Source organism: Centropristis striata, chromosome 5 (assembly GCF_030273125.1).
Source record: "Centropristis striata isolate RG_2023a ecotype Rhode Island chromosome 5, C.striata_1.0, whole genome shotgun sequence".
NCBI lineage: Eukaryota > Metazoa > Chordata > Actinopteri > Perciformes > Serranidae > Centropristis > Centropristis striata.
In genome coordinates this window covers 38,864,172-38,882,498 of record NC_081521.1, presented here as the reverse complement: position 1 = coordinate 38,882,498, position 18,327 = coordinate 38,864,172, and the positions used below count along the sequence as shown (strand labels likewise).

General features: G+C 34.3%; 1 protein-coding gene across 1 annotated transcript in view; it reads left to right on the top strand.

The window, feature by feature from the left end:
* Positions 1-18,327, top strand: part of LOC131971402 (adenylate cyclase type 6-like) — a 62,856-nt gene that overhangs the window by 40,289 nt on the left and 4,240 nt on the right. The window contains exons 9-23 of the mRNA XM_059332830.1: positions 745-886; positions 1,774-1,902; positions 1,997-2,025; positions 3,270-3,417; positions 3,520-3,617; positions 6,366-6,453; positions 6,537-6,653; positions 8,343-8,501; positions 9,334-9,509; positions 12,526-12,552; positions 12,661-12,690; positions 13,482-13,614; positions 14,791-15,054; positions 16,062-16,266; positions 17,467-17,591. Of these exons, the coding sequence (XP_059188813.1) occupies positions 745-886; positions 1,774-1,902; positions 1,997-2,025; positions 3,270-3,417; positions 3,520-3,617; positions 6,366-6,453; positions 6,537-6,653; positions 8,343-8,501; positions 9,334-9,509; positions 12,526-12,552; positions 12,661-12,690; positions 13,482-13,614; positions 14,791-15,054; positions 16,062-16,266; positions 17,467-17,591 (1,870 nt within the window). The remainder of the gene's footprint in view (positions 1-744; positions 887-1,773; positions 1,903-1,996; positions 2,026-3,269; positions 3,418-3,519; positions 3,618-6,365; positions 6,454-6,536; positions 6,654-8,342; positions 8,502-9,333; positions 9,510-12,525; positions 12,553-12,660; positions 12,691-13,481; positions 13,615-14,790; positions 15,055-16,061; positions 16,267-17,466; positions 17,592-18,327) is intronic.

Genomic DNA, 18,327 nt, shown 5'->3' with positions numbered 1-18,327 from the left:
TTAATAACAGATTCAGATTCAGATTCAGATTTGACTTTATTAATCCCACAATGGGGAAATTTCTTTGTTACAGCCGCAAAGTTTGACACAATTAAGATAAAGATAAAAAATAAACAATCTAAGAAAAGACATATTAACAATATACAAATATACAATAATAATAATAGTAATAATATACTATATACAACTTAGTGCAAATTTTAAGTGGAGAAATGTGCAGATTTATGCAAAAATGTTCAGGTTGTGTTGGTGTTGTACAGTCTTATGGCAGCTGGAATGAATGATTTGCAGAAGCGTTCACCATTAATTAACAAGTAATAAGGCATTGTTCTCGCTTTAGATCCGGTAGTTGCAAAAAGCATAGTTAACTTATAGTTAACTTATAATAGATGAGCAATAAAGTATATTTTAATATCAATAAGCAAACAAAATAAGATTAATAAAGGCATGGCAAAGACATAATGGGTGGGTCATGGGTGTTTGTAATGCCATTATTAACACTTATATAAGCTTATAAACACATAATAATGTTAATAAGCATCTTGTAAGGACTTACAAGGGCCTTATTACTTGTTAATTAATGGTTATTACAAGGACCTTAATATAAAGCGTTACCAAAACATCACATCGACAGGATTTACAATTTTTGCATATGCCAGTAAAGAAAATAATCTAACACACATACACACATATATGTATATATATGCTGATTGTGTATAAATTCCTTGTTTTTATTTTTTATAGGCGGATCCACATCACTAAGGCCACCTTGCAGTATCTCAATGGAGACTATGAGGTGGAACCAGGTTTTGGAGGCGAGAGGAACGCGTATCTGAAGGAGAACAGCATCGAGACTTTCCTGGTCCTCGGCTGCAGCCAGAAACGGGTCAGTGCACAAAAACACACAGACCTCAATAAACAAATTATAGGTTTAACATGGAATGCTATTATTATGAAATTATTTCTCTATTTTTGTATATATATTTATTTTTTCATAAGTTTGGCATCAGCTGTGCTTCTTTAATGAGAGACACAGCTAACACGTGAGCCCGGTGGATTAAAATGAGAGTTTTTCTGTTGCATGAGACGTGGGGGTGACAAAACGCATCACACACTTGCTGTCTGAGTTCAGTTTTGTCAAATAATTTCCTGAGCTGCATGTCATAGTTAACAAATATGAAAAATGTAATTTACCCCTTGACGTCTGAAACGCCTGCAAAACCTCTGGGCGATTTTAAAATCAGCCCCTAAAACCTGAAGTTTTTCTGGAAATTCAACAGAAGTGTCAACTCTTCTACTAAATAATAGATTTTTCAGCCTCTGTAGCAGATAGAAATGAATTCAAAAAGTATTGCAGAGCTTAAACAAATACTACAAAACGACGTATCCGCTTTCCAGGCTTCAATGGGTTAATTGATCAAAGTTTTCCAGTTGAGCCTAACTGGGCCAAAAGTGATTTACAGAGACTGATAGTTGACTCAGTAACTAAGCAGGGTCTGAATGCTTTAAGCTGCTGGTGTTAAGATTCAGCTCAACAGCGACATGTGCAGTAACTGTAACATAAAGAAGTGAAGGAGGCTTAAACCCAACAGATGAGAGTGGACAGATTTGTGAATGAAGTCATCTTTCTAGATCCTGAACTGACGGCTTCTCTCGTGGGCGTAATATAAAAGAATGAAAGAGCTCTTCTGGTGTATTTAGTCACTTATATTATCATTGACGGCGCTGTATGAGAACAGTTGGTCAAGCCTTCATGTTCTTCCCTGCGAGCAGAAGGAGGAGAAGGCGATGATGGCGAAGATGCAGCGGACGAGAGCCAACTCTAACGAGGGTCTGATGCCACGCTGGGTCCCCGACAGAACCTTCTCCAGGACCAAAGACTCCAAAGTCTTCAGACAAATGGTGAGAAACAACAACAACACGCTCCTTCATGGGGACGGATCCCGGCTGCAGCTTTTTTTGAGAGTCATATTTTTTCTGTTTGTTTCTTCTGCAGGGGATCGACGAGACCTCCAGTAAAGACAAGTGAGTACTAACTCTCCATGCTTGTGCAGTGCTTTACCGGATTTCATTTCATATACTGTAATATACTACTATTATTATTATACCGGCCTTATTTATTATTATTACTATTATTATTATTTATCATATTATTTTACTTGAAATTACTTTATTCATATTTTTCATTTTATTTTTATATTGTTTATTATCTATTATTACATATTATATTATATATATTATATTATATACTGTACTATTATTATTATTATTATTATTATATACGTCTAGTCAATATAGCATTGTTGCCATCATATCACCAGTTTAATTATTACCATCATCTTGCCAACCATCCTACCAACTGATGTTCTTCTTTTTTTAACTTCTGAAGTGTCCTTGTTCTTGTACTATTCTGTGTTTTTTTTTCTATTGTTGTTTTTATTTATGCTACCTCAGTATTTTATTCTATTGTATTTTATTGTACTTGAATACCGAACTGCTGTGACAACCGAATTTCCCTTCGGGGATGAATAAAGTAATCTATCTATCTATTATCTATCTATCTATCTATCTATCTATCTATCTATCTATCTATCTATCTATCTATCTATCTATCTATCTATCTATCTATCTATCTATCTATCTATCTATCTATCTATCTATCTATCTATCTATCTATCTATCTATCTATCTATCTATCTATCTATCTATACTTCCTGTGTACAAACACTGTGAGTTACTATCAGGTAAACTTAAAGGAACACTTTGACATTTTGGGAAATGCATTCATTCACTTTCTTGCCAAGAGTTAGATACATATAGTCTAGTACATTAGTTCTCAACCTTTTTCAGTCGCGACCCCCAATTTAACATGCATGTTGTCCGCAACCCCCGCTCACTGAGCAGAATCTCACAGTTCAGATCATACAAACTCAGTTGATACGACACATTTCGTACAAATAATGAAGCACAAAATGACCCAAAAAAGACACAAAATGACCAAAAAAGACACAAATTGACCACAAAATGGGCAGAAAAGACACAAAATGACCAAAAAAGACACACAATGTCTAAAAAAAGACACAAAATTACCAAAAAAGGAAACAGAGAAAGAAAGAGAAAGAGTATAAAGGTTCTATCTATCTATCTATCTATCTATCTATCTATCTACCTATCTATCTATCTATCTATCTACCTATCTATCTATCTATCTATCTATCTATCTATCTATCTATCTATCTATCTATCTAACAACCTTTGTCTTTTTGCAGCCGTGGTGTTCAGGAGGCCATGAACCCGGAGGACGAGGTGGACGAATTTCTGGGGCGAGCGATTGACGCTCGCAGCATCGACCAGCTAAGAAAAGACCACGTTAAGAAGTTCCTGCTCACCTTCCAGACGTCCAGCCTGGAGAAAAAGGTTCAAACTAAGATCCCTGATTATCTTCTTCAACTTAAATATAATTCATGTACTGGAGGATGCTCATATATGACTCTCTTCTTCTGCTGTTTCCTGTTTCAGTATTCCAAGAAGGTAGACGATCGTTTCGGAGGCTATGTTGCGTGTACTCTTCTAGTATTCTGCTTCATATCCTTCATACAGATTGTTATCTTTCCACAGTGAGTACTTCACACATTCACATACTGTATGCACCGTGTTTGTTTCAGGTTTCACACCTGTAGTTTGGTTCATTTGATCTGGACTGAGTAAATTAAAATGATAGATTGATGCCTTATTAAAATGAATTAAGAGCTGTGAATCATTCAGACAAACAGGTAGCTCATTGACTGGACGGTGCTGGAAATGTAAAAAAAAAATGGAAATGAGAATTATTAAATCCAGATTATACTTTACTATACTTTTGATGCTGTGTGCTTTTTAACCTGTTTGCTGCTGGAAACTCAATTTCCCTGAGGGAGCCATCCCAAGGGATCAATAAAGTTTTATCTAATCTAATCTAATCTATAAAAGGATCTTTGTTTCTCTGCTAGAAACTGGACAAATATTCCATAATATCACAGGTGAAGAGTTACTGTTTGGATACGTGCAACGTTTTATTAATTAAATGCTAAAATACAGTTTATAGTTCAGGACACAGTCAACTGACCTCAAAGTTAACATTGTTATCCTTTAATTTTATGACCTTTCAAAAGTGTTTTTTGACATTTTAAGACGTTGACTTAGATTTTTTTTTTTTTTTTTTGACTTTTTAAGTACCAGTGGAAACCCTGCTAACACAGACCTGCTTTGCTTTCACATTACTAACAAACTGCACCAGAATCCAAATGGAAGCAGCTTTTTCTGAAAGCACCTTTAACCCATAAGAACCCATGGTGACACCCATGTAACAAACACTTTAAATCTTCTAGAATCTCCCATATTCAGCTTTATGCTTCACCTTAACTCATTAAATCCCTAAGTGACGTATACTCAACACCCTGGTGTGGTGGTCATCAAGGTTATAATAGTTTTGGATTTTTCATTAGTTTTAGTTTTAATTTCGTTGTCAATTTTTGTTTTCAAATTCAGTTAGTTTTAATTAGTTTTTAGAGTGAGTTTGCTAGTTTTGATTAGTTTTATTTTTTGGAAAATGCTTAGTTTTAGTTTAGTTTTTATTAATTTTAGTGTTAGTTTTAGTTTTTTGTAATGGGGTATTTTTTGGGTGCCAGATTCAATAAGGTCACAATAAATGTTTCCTTTATTTCCTTTGTCTGATCCATCTCAGCCCCAATAAATTTATTAAGTCATAAAACCAGATAGATGAAATAGATTTCATATCAACCAAAAAGGTTTATGTATGAAAAAAGTTGTCAAAGACGAAAACTAAGGACATTTTCACTATAGTTTTAGTTAGTTTTAGTTAGTTTTCTAACCACAAAATACAGTTTCAGTTAGTTATCGTTTTTTTAAAAACTCCGGTTTTTATTTTTATTTCAGTTAACGAAAATGTTTTTTCAATTCTAGTTCTCGTTATTTCGTTAGTTTTCGTTAACTATAATAACCTTGGTGGTCATGTGACTTTGACAAGAATGTTGCTGTGACTGGAAACAGAAATGTGAAAAAGTAGCTAATTTTAAAAAGCTTATTTTTTGTGACAAGGCGAAGTTTAAACCCGTTTAACAATTCTAATCTGTTAATAGTTTTTCCTGTATTGCATTTAACTTGCTCTGACCATATTTCTTGCGCAAATTGAAGTCACAATTTTGATAAATGTTATGGAGATCCAAAATAAAAAGGTAAATTTCTTAAATTTAAGTCTCTGTAAGCAGAAAATGTGTCTAGTTTTTTTCTATTTTAAATTAAGAAATATAAACATAAAGACCATAAACGCCCATTGTAATGTTTATGTCTCATCACAGATCTTTGACATTTAGGGGTAGAATTTTTTTTTTTAAACATCAGAAATTTGTTCTATGTGGTCCACTTATAGAACACATCCTTTAAGGCAGTAGTTCTCAACCTTTTTGGGTCCCGACCCCCAATTTAACATGCATGTTGTCCGTGACCCCCACTCACTGAACAGAATCTCACACACACAGTTAAGATCACCCAAAAAAGAAACAAAATTACCAAAAAAAGGAAACAAAATTACCAAAAAAGACACGAATTGACCACAAAATGATCAAAAAAGACACAAAATGACCAGAAAAGACACAAAATGATCAAAAAAGACACAAAATGACCAAAAGAGACACAAAATGACCAAAAAAAAAGACACAAAATCACCAAAAAAGACACAAAATCACCAAAAGAGACACAAAATGACCAGAAAAGACACAAAATGACCCAAAAAAAAGACACAAAATCACCAAAAAAGACACAAAATCACCAAAAGAGACACAAAATGACCAAAAAAAAGACACAAAATCACCAAAAAAGACACAAAATCACCAAAAGAGACACAAAATGACCCCCCAAAAAGACACAAAATCACCAAAAAAGACACGAAATGACCAAAAGAGACACAAAATGACCAGGAAAGACACAAAATGACCAAAAAAAAGACACAAAATCACCAAAAAAGACACAAAATGACCAAAAGAGACACAAAATGACCAGGAAAGACACAAAATGACCCAAAAAAAAGACACAAAATCACCAAAAAAGACACAAAATGACAAAAAACAAAACACAAAATGACCAAAAAAAGACATTAAATGAAAAAAAGAACTTAAACACATTAACACTTTAACACAGTGGAGACAGAGCTGACTTCCAAAATGATTTGGCGACCCCCAGAAATCATCTCACGACCCCAATTGGGGTCCCGACCCCAAGGTTGAGAATAGCTGCTTTAAGGATAACTGGTCTGGGTTCTTATGGGTTAATGTTTCTCTCTAACTGTGTTTCTGTGTTCTCCCTTGTAGCACCCCAGTCATGCTGGGAATCTACATCAGTATCTTCGTCATACTCGCCAACATCCTCTTCATCTGTGCCATATATTCGTGCATCAAGGTAGCGGAGCTTTTCAAAATAATTTAATTCACTGTATGTTTAATGTGTAAATCATTAATTTTCCCGCCCACCTCATCTTGTAGCTCTTTCCAGCTGCCATGCAGACTGTTTCAAAGAAGATTGTCCAGTCTCGCACCAACAGCACCCTGGTTGGAGTATTTACCATTATCCTCGTCTTCATCTCTGCCTTTGTTAATATGGTAAGAATAAACAAAGAGCATCTATACCAGGGGTGGTCAACCTGTGGCTCCAGAGCCTCGTGTGGCTCTTTAGGCCCCCTGCAGGGGCTCCCCATGGCTGAGACCAAAAATATATATATATACAATACTGGTCAAAAGTTTTAGAACACACCAACTTTTCCAGAATGAAATTGAAAATGATGCAGTTTAATGTCTCAGTGTTCTCTGAAATTAATGCACATTTGCAACATTTAAAATTCTTTATTGAGCATGATAGTAAAGTAAGTAAAAAAATGATTCAAAATCACATTTTATGTTGGACTAAAGGACTAAAGAAAAGACACAAAAGGACCAAAAAAAGACACAAAATGACAAAAAAGACACCAAAAGACACAAAATGACTAAAAAAAGACACAAAATGACCAAAAAAAGACACAAAATGACTAAAAAAAGACACAAAATGACCAAAAAAAGACACAAAATGACTAAAAAAAGACACAAAATGACTTACAAAGACATGAAAACAATTCAAAAATGGACAAAATAGCCCAAGACTCCATAGAGTTAAGTTGTTAACCCATTTCTTGTTCCCTGGCCTACTTGTATAATTCTGAAATGTACATTATTTTTCAGTTTTGGTTAAGCTTACCTTTTTTTATTTACCTCTGGCAGTTCACCACTTACCTTTGTACCCTTTCAAGCTGTTCATTTGACTTGAACTGCTTGATTTTCAATAAAAAAGTGGAAAAATTGGGGTGTTCTAAAACTTTTGACCGGTAGTGTATTTTTACATTCAAATTTTCATTTATCAATGGTGTAGACCAAAAACTATTTGTATTCTTCAATTGTATAATTGTATAGCCTTTTTACAGCATATTAAAAAAGACATTTAAGTCAACTAAAATGTGCTTCATAGCTTATGAAAGTCTCCGGCCCGGCGCCTTAACCTTTAAGTTTTGCCAACTTTGAGTTTAGTTTTGAGTTCCCCTAGATAGACTAGTTTTAAAAATCATATTAATAAATGCACAATATGACTATTAATAATGTTGGTAGGCTAATTTAGGCTGTTTAATTTTCATTTTAGGCTCAATATAAGGTTTGCGGCTCCATTCCGCGATTTTCTCTCTTTTTTTTTGGCCAACAGTGGCTTTTTAGTTAGTAAAGGTTGCCCAGCCCTGCAGTGGCGGTTCTAGACCAGTTTTACTGTGGGGGCCAAGCAGGGGCCAGTGTTTAATCAGAGGGGCACATTAAAAATTGTCAAAAATCAAAGCATTCGAAACCTTTAATTTAGCTAAAAGTCTCATATTTGGAAGAACTTCATTGATTGAAGCAATGAGACTCACCAACATTAACAGTTATTTTTGTACGACAATGACATTTCTCATTTTTGTGCACAATTACTCACACACACAATTACAATTACAATTATAATTTTTTATTTTGAAAGTGCAGCACAGTGAGAATGATCTTTATATTTAGCTTTTATTGCACAATTTAACTATAATACAATGTTCACATTCTGGGTTCCTTTTGTGTACAATGAGATATTGTTTGAACAATAAGTAAGAATTGTTCCGTCGTTCATCGTTATAAATTGATCATTTTATTATTAATTTGACACAGGGGCCACTGCACCCCTGATCTATACAGTACACAAACCATACATGTTGAACATCATGCTGAATACATGTGTATTTGGTTTCGCTGCAGTTTGCCTGTGACACCATGAGCTTGGCACAATGCGTTGCCGAGAAGCTAAACACGTCTGCAGCGCTGGTGACGCCCTGTTTGATCCGCAGCTTGAATGTGTCCGTTGAAGGGGGTCTGGAGATCTGTCCTAGCCACGGCCCCTCCTGCCCCTTTCCTGAGGTGAGTTCATTGTTGTGTCACCACTTCACCATCTGTGTTCCCTACGCAACTGGTCAAACCTTTTTACATTTAACCCTTTGATGCACAACATATGGACAACCCTCCTAATGCACAACACGAGTCAAAAATGTCTCATTCATCCAAATTTGATTTAAAATTAAATGACCTAATACTATAATATTAGTAATTTGTTTCAAATAGTTACTTTCCACACTCATATTTAATATATTTAACATGTTTATGTATCATTTTGTCACACATACAGTGTATCTGGAAGGTTTTCACAGCGCTTCACTTTTTGCACATTTTTTTATGTTTCAGCCTTATTCCAAAATTGATTAAATTCATTTTTCCTTTAAATGATACACACAATACCCCATAATGACATTTTTGACCCATGTTGTGCATTAGAAGCTTAGTGATAATTAAGGGACTCCTTCTACAGTCTTCTCTTCTAGTTTTCCACTCCATTTATTTCCATTACCATTTACTCCAGTTTCTTTTAAATTCTTCTTCTCTGTTTCTTAATTTGAAGCTTAATAATAAATAATAATAATTAACTTAGTGATAAAGGGTTTTATGCAAAAAGTAAGAAATGAAAAACAAAAAATTAGGATATGATAATCAAAAACAAGTTGATTGAGGAAAACCTGGAATACTGAATGATAAAATTAATTTATTGCAAAGATATAGAAAATTAAAAACTCAGCCGGGTCACTTTAGACCCATGTTGTGCATCAAAGGGTTAAAAAAGAAGAAAATGTCACATTTGCATTTTTGTTTTTTCTGACATCTCTTGTTGATAACACCTCTTTGTGATGCTGCTCTCCAGTATTTCAGCTACAGTGTGCTGCTGACGCTGCTGGCCTGCTCAGTGTTCCTGCAGATCAGCAGCATAGGGAAGCTGGCCCTCATGCTGCTCATCCAACTCACCTTCCTGCTGCTGGTGGAGTGGCCACAAGTAGCACTGTTCGACAACGCAGACCTCTTTGTCACCTCCAATGCCATGTAAGTGCTGCAGGATACGGTCGCATATCGTCACCCTGTTAACCCATTGAAGCCTGGAAAGCGTTTACGTCGTTTTGTAGTATTTGTATAAGCTCTCAAATACTTTTTGAATTTCATTTCTATCTGCTACAGAGGCTGAAAAATCTATTATTTAGTAGAAGCGTTGACACTTCTGTTGAATTTCCAGAAAAACTTCAGGTTTTAGGGGCTGATTTTAAAATCGCCCAGAGGTTTTACAGGAAGTTTTAGCTCTGGGTTAAAATAATCGCACAATACACAAATATATATATTGAAGGGATATTTTACATTTAATCTAGCCCAGAGTCGTTTATTAAGATAGTAAAAATAATAAACGGATATAATTATATTAATTAATTACTAATAATTAATAAACTGCTCTAATATCACCCTGTTAAAATAATCGCCTAATTTTTTCAAGTTTTGCAGGAAACACCAAAAACTTCACCAAAAGTGTAACATATGACATTTATTAATCATTTCACTCAAAAAGGATGTAACAAAGGATGGCTGTTGGTATAGTAATAACACTGTGTGTAAATTATGTAACTTAAGAGAAATTAATGGCTTAGGCAATTTTTTTAACATGCCTTTGTGACTTAAGCAAGATATGGTAACACTTTATTTTGAAGGTGTCTACATAAGAGTCACACAAGCCTGTCAGAAACATGACATGACAAGTATCATGAACATTAATGTTTATTTGTTTATTTGTTTATTTGTTTATTGAATGGATCCCCATTAGCTGACGCCTTGGCGACTGCTAGTCTTCCTGGGGTCCCTAAAAAGACATAACATGACATACAAACAACATAAACAAAAACAATACATACAAGAAAAACAATAACAAACTCAATTAATACATACAGTACTGTTAAAAAAAATGTCTACATTCATATTTACATTCGACAAATGTTATACTGTAAAAATCATTAATTCAGATGTCTATAGTGTCAATATCAGCTGTATACACTTATAATTTATCATTTCATTAGAGAACATTTAAAAGGAAGAATCATCCGGCCACAGATATAGCAGAGAAAAAGAAATAAAATAAGAAAACAAAATAAATTGCAACATAATGACACTTTGAAGTAACATTAATGTTCATGACACATCCCATGTCATGTTTATGACACGGTCATGTCACTCTTATGCAGACACCTTCAAAATAAAGTGTTACCATATCTTGCTTAAGTCACAAAGGCATGTTTAAAAAATTGCCTAAGTCACATTTTATTTTGACTTAGGCATAATAAATCCGCTTAAGTCACACACTTGACATAGGCCATTATCTTAAAGGGGTAAAATCACATGATCTGATCAACTGAGGATGGAGGCGATTTTACCATAGGTGGCTATGAGGAGATGATTTAGGCAAAAAAAACAATTTTGACAAAAAGGCAATTATTTTAACAATGTGACGATATATAAAAATAGGCAGCTTTTTTTCGTGAATGTAGGTCTAGGTATTCAATCCTACTCAGTATTTTTACCTTTTACCTTGAATACCTGACTGGCTATTAGGGCTGTAACACTTTTTGTGGAGATTCACACAGTTGCACACAGAATACATAGATGCACGTAACCAAAGTAAAAAAAAAAAAAAACTGTTGCTGAGGTCGTGCAACAAGCTTATTGGCGGGTGAGTCACTCACACTATGACGATCGCAAATTAAAAGGCAGAGATGGAAGACTGAAAGAGAGTTGTGTCGGTGTTGGTCCAACGTTGTACGGTTTGCAAATGGATAAATATATAAAAATAAATGTAATGAAAATAATCATCCTTGTAAAAATTATTCAATGTATTTACAATTTTATATTGTATATTTATGATTTTCAGCTTTTCAACCTGTTACAATTTGGAAAAGTGTTAGTTTAGTGTTCATACAGTGTAATACAGAAGAGTTTTGCAATTTTTTTCTTATGAAAATAGTTTACCAAAGTCACCAGTGGTCAAAATGTTACCTCAGTAATTAAGTACACTACCGGTCAAAAGTTTTAGAACACCCCAATTTTTCCAGTTTTTTATTGAAATTCAAGCAGTTCAAGTCAAATGAACAGCTTGAAAGGGCACAAAGGTAAGTGGTGAACTGCCAGAGGTAAATAAAAAAAGGTAAGCTTAACCAAAACTGAAAAATAATGTACATTTCAGAATTATACAAGTAGGCCTTTTTCAGGGAACAAGAAGTGGGTTAACAACTTAACTCTATGGAGTCTTGGGCTATTTTGTCCATTTTTTAATTGTTTTCATGTCTTTGTAAGTCATTTTGTGTCATTTTGTGTCTTTTTTGGTCATTTTGTGTCTTTTTTTAGTCATTTTGTGTCTTTTTTGGTCATTTTGTGTCTTTTTTTAGTCCTTTAGTCCAACATAAAATGTGATTTTGAATCTTTTTTTTACTTTCAAAACACTATCATGCTCAATAAAGAATTTTAAATGTTGCAAATGTGCATTAATTTCAGAGTACACTGAGACATTAAACTGCATCATTTTCAATTGAAATTCTGGAAAAGTTGGTGTGTTCTAAAACTTTTGACCAGTAGTGTAAGTCAATAAGTGAAAAGGAACGTATCCCTATGCATTTGTTTTTTTTCTCTGCTGTACCAAACTGGTACCAGTGAGTTATTCGTGCCATTAGAAGTAGATATCAAGGGTATTCAAAGTTGGCATTGAATGCTTGGTCCTTTTTTTTTTTTTTTTTTTTTAGATCAGACATTTCCTGATTTAAATCACCAGACATTTCAAACTTTAGGAGACTTGATTTTAAAAAGGTTTTTCAGCAGTGAAAACAACATTTTAACATGTTAATATTCCCCCAACTAAGGTATCAAAAAAGCATTGTTTTGGAATCAAAACTAAAGTATCATTTGGGGTCATTGTCCCCACTTCTGCCATGTATTGAAGCATATATCACTTTGAATATATATTTGAGTTATAATTATGTCACAGTCTTATGTGTTTCATTATTTGTTCTAATGTTATTTCTTTCCTTTTTAGTGATTTAAATGAAACTAGTGCTCAATGGTAAGAATTTAAGTTTGCATTCATAATTTAAAAAAACACTTCTGATAAAATAAATGATTTACTTTATTTGTATTGACCTTAATGTTATTTTTATGTTTTACCTTTTAGGTCCAGTTTCAATGAAACTACAAACCAGTGGTAAGACATTCATTCATTCATACATTCAGTGTCACTTCTGAAGCTTTTTTTAAAAAATCTCCTATTCTGCGCATACCACAGAGGCCCAGTCCTCGTAAGCGGGAGGCCCGGGTTCGAATCCGGCTCGGAGCCCTTTCCCGCATGTCTTCCCCTCTGTCTCCCCCTTTTGAATTTTGATTTGATTTAAGTTTATTTCGAATATGAAAACAAATAATAATAAAATAAAAAAAGAGTCAGACAAAACATTTAACATGACAGAATACATATTCGAAAAGGAGTGAGAAGAAGTAAAACTTATAAACTCCCACCACCTCTCCTTAAATATGACAAGTTAACATCCTTGTCTAAACATGTCTTGTATTACATAAACATAAATATAATTTACCTATACAGCGAAATTATACATACATACATAAATACACGCGCCCACATTTGGATGCATACCCAAACACACGCACACATACATATGAAAGGAGAAGAAACAACAACACAAGGAAAAGAACAACAACACAAAATGACAGCCAGTGTAAAAATATGAAAATAAATAAACACAGTATCCTCATAACACTTGGTACTACCCAACATGTACCTCTGGAAAATAGTGTCTCTGTACCTCGTTTTAAACTGTTTCATGTTTGGACATTGCTTCAGCTCCATATTGAGCTTGTTCCACAGTCTCAAAAAGTTTCACTCTCTATATCTCTCCTGTCAATAAAAAAAAGCTACAAAATGCCCCCAAAAAATAGTGTAAATTGTGTGTGTAATGTGACCATGTGTCCGTCTCTTTGCAGCCCATTTGTTGTGACCAAAGTGTCCCTGAGGGTGATGACTCCAGTGATCCTCACAGTCTTTGTCCTGGCACTGTACCTGCACGCCCAGCAGGTCGAATCCACTGCACGCCTCGACTTCCTGTGGAAATTACAGGTATGTGCAGCGTCCACTAGATGGCATCATGTGACCATGTGAAGTTCTTCACAAGCTGCAAAAGCTGATGAAGATGATTGAGCTGTCTCTCAGTTTATTAATAGAATATCTGCAGTCGTGTCTACACCAAGGTTATAATAGTTTTGGATTTTTCATTAGTTTTAGTTTTAATTTCGTTGTGAATTTTTATTTTCAAATTCAGTTAGTTTTAGTTAGTTTTTAGAGTGAGTTTTCTAGTTTTAGTTTAGTTTTTATTTTTTGAAAATGCTTAGTTTTAGTTTAGTTTTTATTAGTTTTTGTGTTAGTTTTAGTTTTTTTGTAATGGGCTATGTGTTGGGTGCCAGATTCAAAGTGGTCATAATACATTTTGCCTTTATTTCCTTTGGTTTATCATCTCAGCCCCAATAAGGTTATTAACTGTTTTGAATTTTGGTTGGAGTGTAGACAGTTTCAGTTAGTTATCGCTTTTTAAAAAACTCTAGTTTTTATTTTTATTTCAGTTAACGAAAATGTTTTTTCAATTCTAGTTTTCGTTATTTCGTTAGTTTTCGTTAACTATAATAACCTTGGATCCCTCTAAAGACGCTAAAGACAACGGGTTCAGAATGACTGCTGTGATTAAAGGGATAGTTTAATTTTTTTAAAGTGGGGTTTCACGTGGTACTTCTCTATAGTCAGTGTTGTACCTACTAGGGGTGTGCCATATCATATTGTTCACAATAATATCGGTATATTTTTTTTATGGTTAAAAAAAATGCATATCATGATATTGGCAACATTCCTACTTCTTGATGTAGTGGCGTAAGGCTAACAATTAAAGTTACTAAAGCTTCTTACTCCCTGTCGCTAAACACATGCAGCTTTCAAAATAAGAGCACGGTGTGTTAACAGAATCCACCACAGAACTTACAAGAAGACTGTCAAAATAAGATACCTTAAATAAAACATACAAGAACCTTTATACTCCTTTACAAAATGTCATTCAAATATGCCCCCGGAACCCCTAAATGGTTATTTTTATTATTTGCTCATACTCAAGAGTCTAGTTTTTCGTTATTTCGTTAGTTTTCGTTAACTATAATAACCTTGGTCTACACCTCCACCCTGCCAGACATTTTATCACAGCATTCACAAATGAACTATTTATATATCTAATAAAGAAACCTTCTCTCCCAGGCCACAGAGGAGAAGGAGGAGATGGAGGAACTGCAAGCCTACAATCGTCGCCTCCTCCATAATATTCTGCCTAAGGACGTTGCCGCTCACTTTTTGGCACGTGAGCGGCGTAACGACGAGCTATATTACCAGTCCTGTGAGTGTGTGGCCGTCATGTTCGCCTCCATTAGCAATTTCTCTGAGTTCTACGTGGAGCTGGAGGCGAACAACGAGGGCGTGGAGTGTCTCCGGCTGCTCAACGAGATCATTGCTGACTTTGATGAGGTAAACTTTTTTTTGTAAAGTTCAGTGCATTTTCCCTTTTACCTTTTTTCAAGGTATAATATGTGACATTTCCGCATCAAAATTGTATTATTTAGTTTAGTTGTGTTCTCAAATATTCACACCAAGAGAAATCTGTAATTTTATTCAAGGTAGTTGCTCTTACTTCCAGGGAAACACAGAAAACATCAGATGATATGGCAGAAAGTCATTGTAAATCATAAAATGTCACAGAATTTCACTTCCACAGTAATAATGAAGTTGTTTACCACACATCATTTTTTCATTAATTTTTTTTATTACTTTATTGCAGGTTATGAAATTACAAATATTAACAGCTTCATCACATATTCAATTCATCCTGCCACATGTGTGCATTTTCTACAAGAGGCAATGCCAAAAGAATAAATAAATAAGATATTCATTTTTAATTGTTTGCTTATTCAATGAATTCTTTCATTAAGGAAAAGAAAGAGAAGAAAAAGAAAAAACAAAATCACAGCAAAAAAAACCTCCTTCAACACTCCATGCACCATTCTAGTTTTCCACTCCATTTATTTCCATTACCATTTACTCCAGTTTCTTTTAAATTCTTCTTCTCTGTTTCTTAATTTGTAGGTGATTCTTTCCATTTCCTTAATCTGATCTACTGTTATTTTCCATTTGTTGATGCATGGTGAATTAACGTCCTACCAATTTCGTGTGATCTGTTTTAATGCAGCTATACGTATCACTGTATACAGATTTTTATCTCCTTCCTTCTCAATTTCGGATGGAATAATACCTAAAATAATATTAAGTGGTTTTAATGGCTTCTTTAAATAAAATGTACTGATGATTTTCTCCAGAATGTTTCTCCATTTTTTTCATTAATTGCTGCTATTTTGTAACACAGTAATCCAGTAGAGAACTAATTTATTGATAGAAACTCCATGATCCCAGTCTGTCTTTTGTTATTGATTTGATTGAAAGACCTCTAACAGCAGTTTACAATTTCAATATGTTCACAGATCATCAGTGAAGAGAAATACAGGCAGCTAGAGAAGATCAAGACCATCGGCTCCACCTACATGGCGGCCTCCGGTCTCAATGACTCCACCTACGACAAGGAGGGCCGCTCACATATTCTTGCACTGGCCGACTACGCCATGAGGCTGAGGGAGCAGATGAAGTATATCAACGAGCATTCCTTCAACAACTTCCAGATGAAGATAGGTAAGATTTAAATGTTTTTATTTATTTATTTTTTATATATTTTTATTGATTCACAGTTGCAGTAAACAGTACAATCGAAGAGACATATCGTTAGCCTCATAGCATAATTGCCTAAGTCATTTTTTGGCCAAATTGAGATTTCTGACTAACTTTACTCTACTACCACTGCTGCATCTTTCTGCCTTATTGCCTATGTTCTCAGCCTATCAGAACACTTTTCATTTCTGTGACAAGGTATGATGAAGTGATGTAAACGCTAGCAAAACGCTTTTTAGTTTTTAGTGTAAAGAGATTTGTTTTGACTAGAAATAAGACATTTTGATAAGATATAAGATCAGTATTCTTGGTAAGATTTTGAGTTTTTGCAGTGAACCTGTTCATATTTTCAGGAAAAGCGTTCAGTGAGCAGAATTACTCTGTGTTCATTCCAAAAAAAGACCAGTGTGATGTATGTATCGTTTTTTTTCTTGTTTTCCGAAAACGCTCAAATATGACTTAGGCAAATATGCTATGAGGCTAACGATATTTTCATTTTCTTATAAAACCCAACACCCATTCCACTCCCCCAGAGACCCTTACATCGGTGTATTAATAGGTTAATACACCAGATCAGTTAAAACAACAGTGTGTAGAAAAAAAATATTAATAATAAAAAAATATATATATACACACACCCATACATAAAATATATATAGAATAAAATAATAAAAAAAAAAAAATAAAAAATAACATAAAATTTAAAAAAAAAAAAAAAAAAAAAAAATAAGACATACATAATTATACACATACACACACCCATACATAAAATATATATAAAATAAAATAATTAAAAAAAATAAAAATAAAATAACATAAAATTAAAAAAAATAAAATAAAAAATAAGACATACATAAATATACACATACACACATACATACATATACAAAAATATATATATATAAGAAAATACATATCGACATATATACACACACCCTTACACACAAATATACACACACCTATCCATATAAAACATAGTGTAACATAGGTTGTTTGTTTGCTGCCTGCGCCTCAGCATGTTCAACAGATCAGCCCAATGTTCCTGGACTGACCCGACTGAGTGTATGGCACTATAAGATTTAAATGTTTGGAAAGTTTTCTGATAAACTGCTTATATGAGCAGCTTCGTTGATGCAGCGAAATGTTTTTGTCTTAAATCCCCAGGTCTGAACATTGGACCAGTGGTAGCAGGGGTTATCGGTGCGCGGAAGCCTCAGTACGATATTTGGGGAAACACAGTCAACGTGGCCAGTCGTATGGACAGCACAGGTGTACCTGACTGCATACAGGTAGGTGTCATGTGACAACCATTAACCCATAAGAACCCAGACCCAGTTGTCCTTAACGGAAAATTATGGGGGATATACCACAGAACAAGTGGACCACATAGAACACATTTATGATGTTTTAATAAAAAAATACAACCCCTAAATGTCAAAGATCTGTGATATGACATATATGTTACATTGGGCGTTTGTGGAAGTTATGTGTATGATATTTCTCATTTTAAAATAAATAAACTAGACACCTTTTCTGCTTACAGGAACACAAATTTGCCTTTTTCTTTACATCTCCACAACACAATTGTGACAGAATAGAATAGGATTATTTTTTGTTTATATTTGGTCAAATGTACTTAGATTAGAATTAGAATTGTTAAATGGGTTTAAACTTAGCCTCGAAGACAAATTTTTTAATTTGCTACTTTTTCTCATTTCTGTTTCCAGTCACACACATATTTTGGAGATGTCACTTCCTGTCACAGTCAAACAGTCTTGCTAAGGGATTAAATGAGTTAAGGTGAAGCATAAAGCTGTATATGGGAAATTATAGAACATTTAAAGTGTTTGTTACACGCGTGTCACCGTGGGTTCTTATGGGTTAAAGTTCAGCCACATTAGCTTTTTGGGCTTTCTGCACTTTCTGCTCTTCGTTGTAGCCTACAATTAAAAAATCCTCTAATTCAGGGATGGGCAACTGGAGGCCCGGGGGCCGTATACGGCCCGCACCCTCACTTGAAGTGGC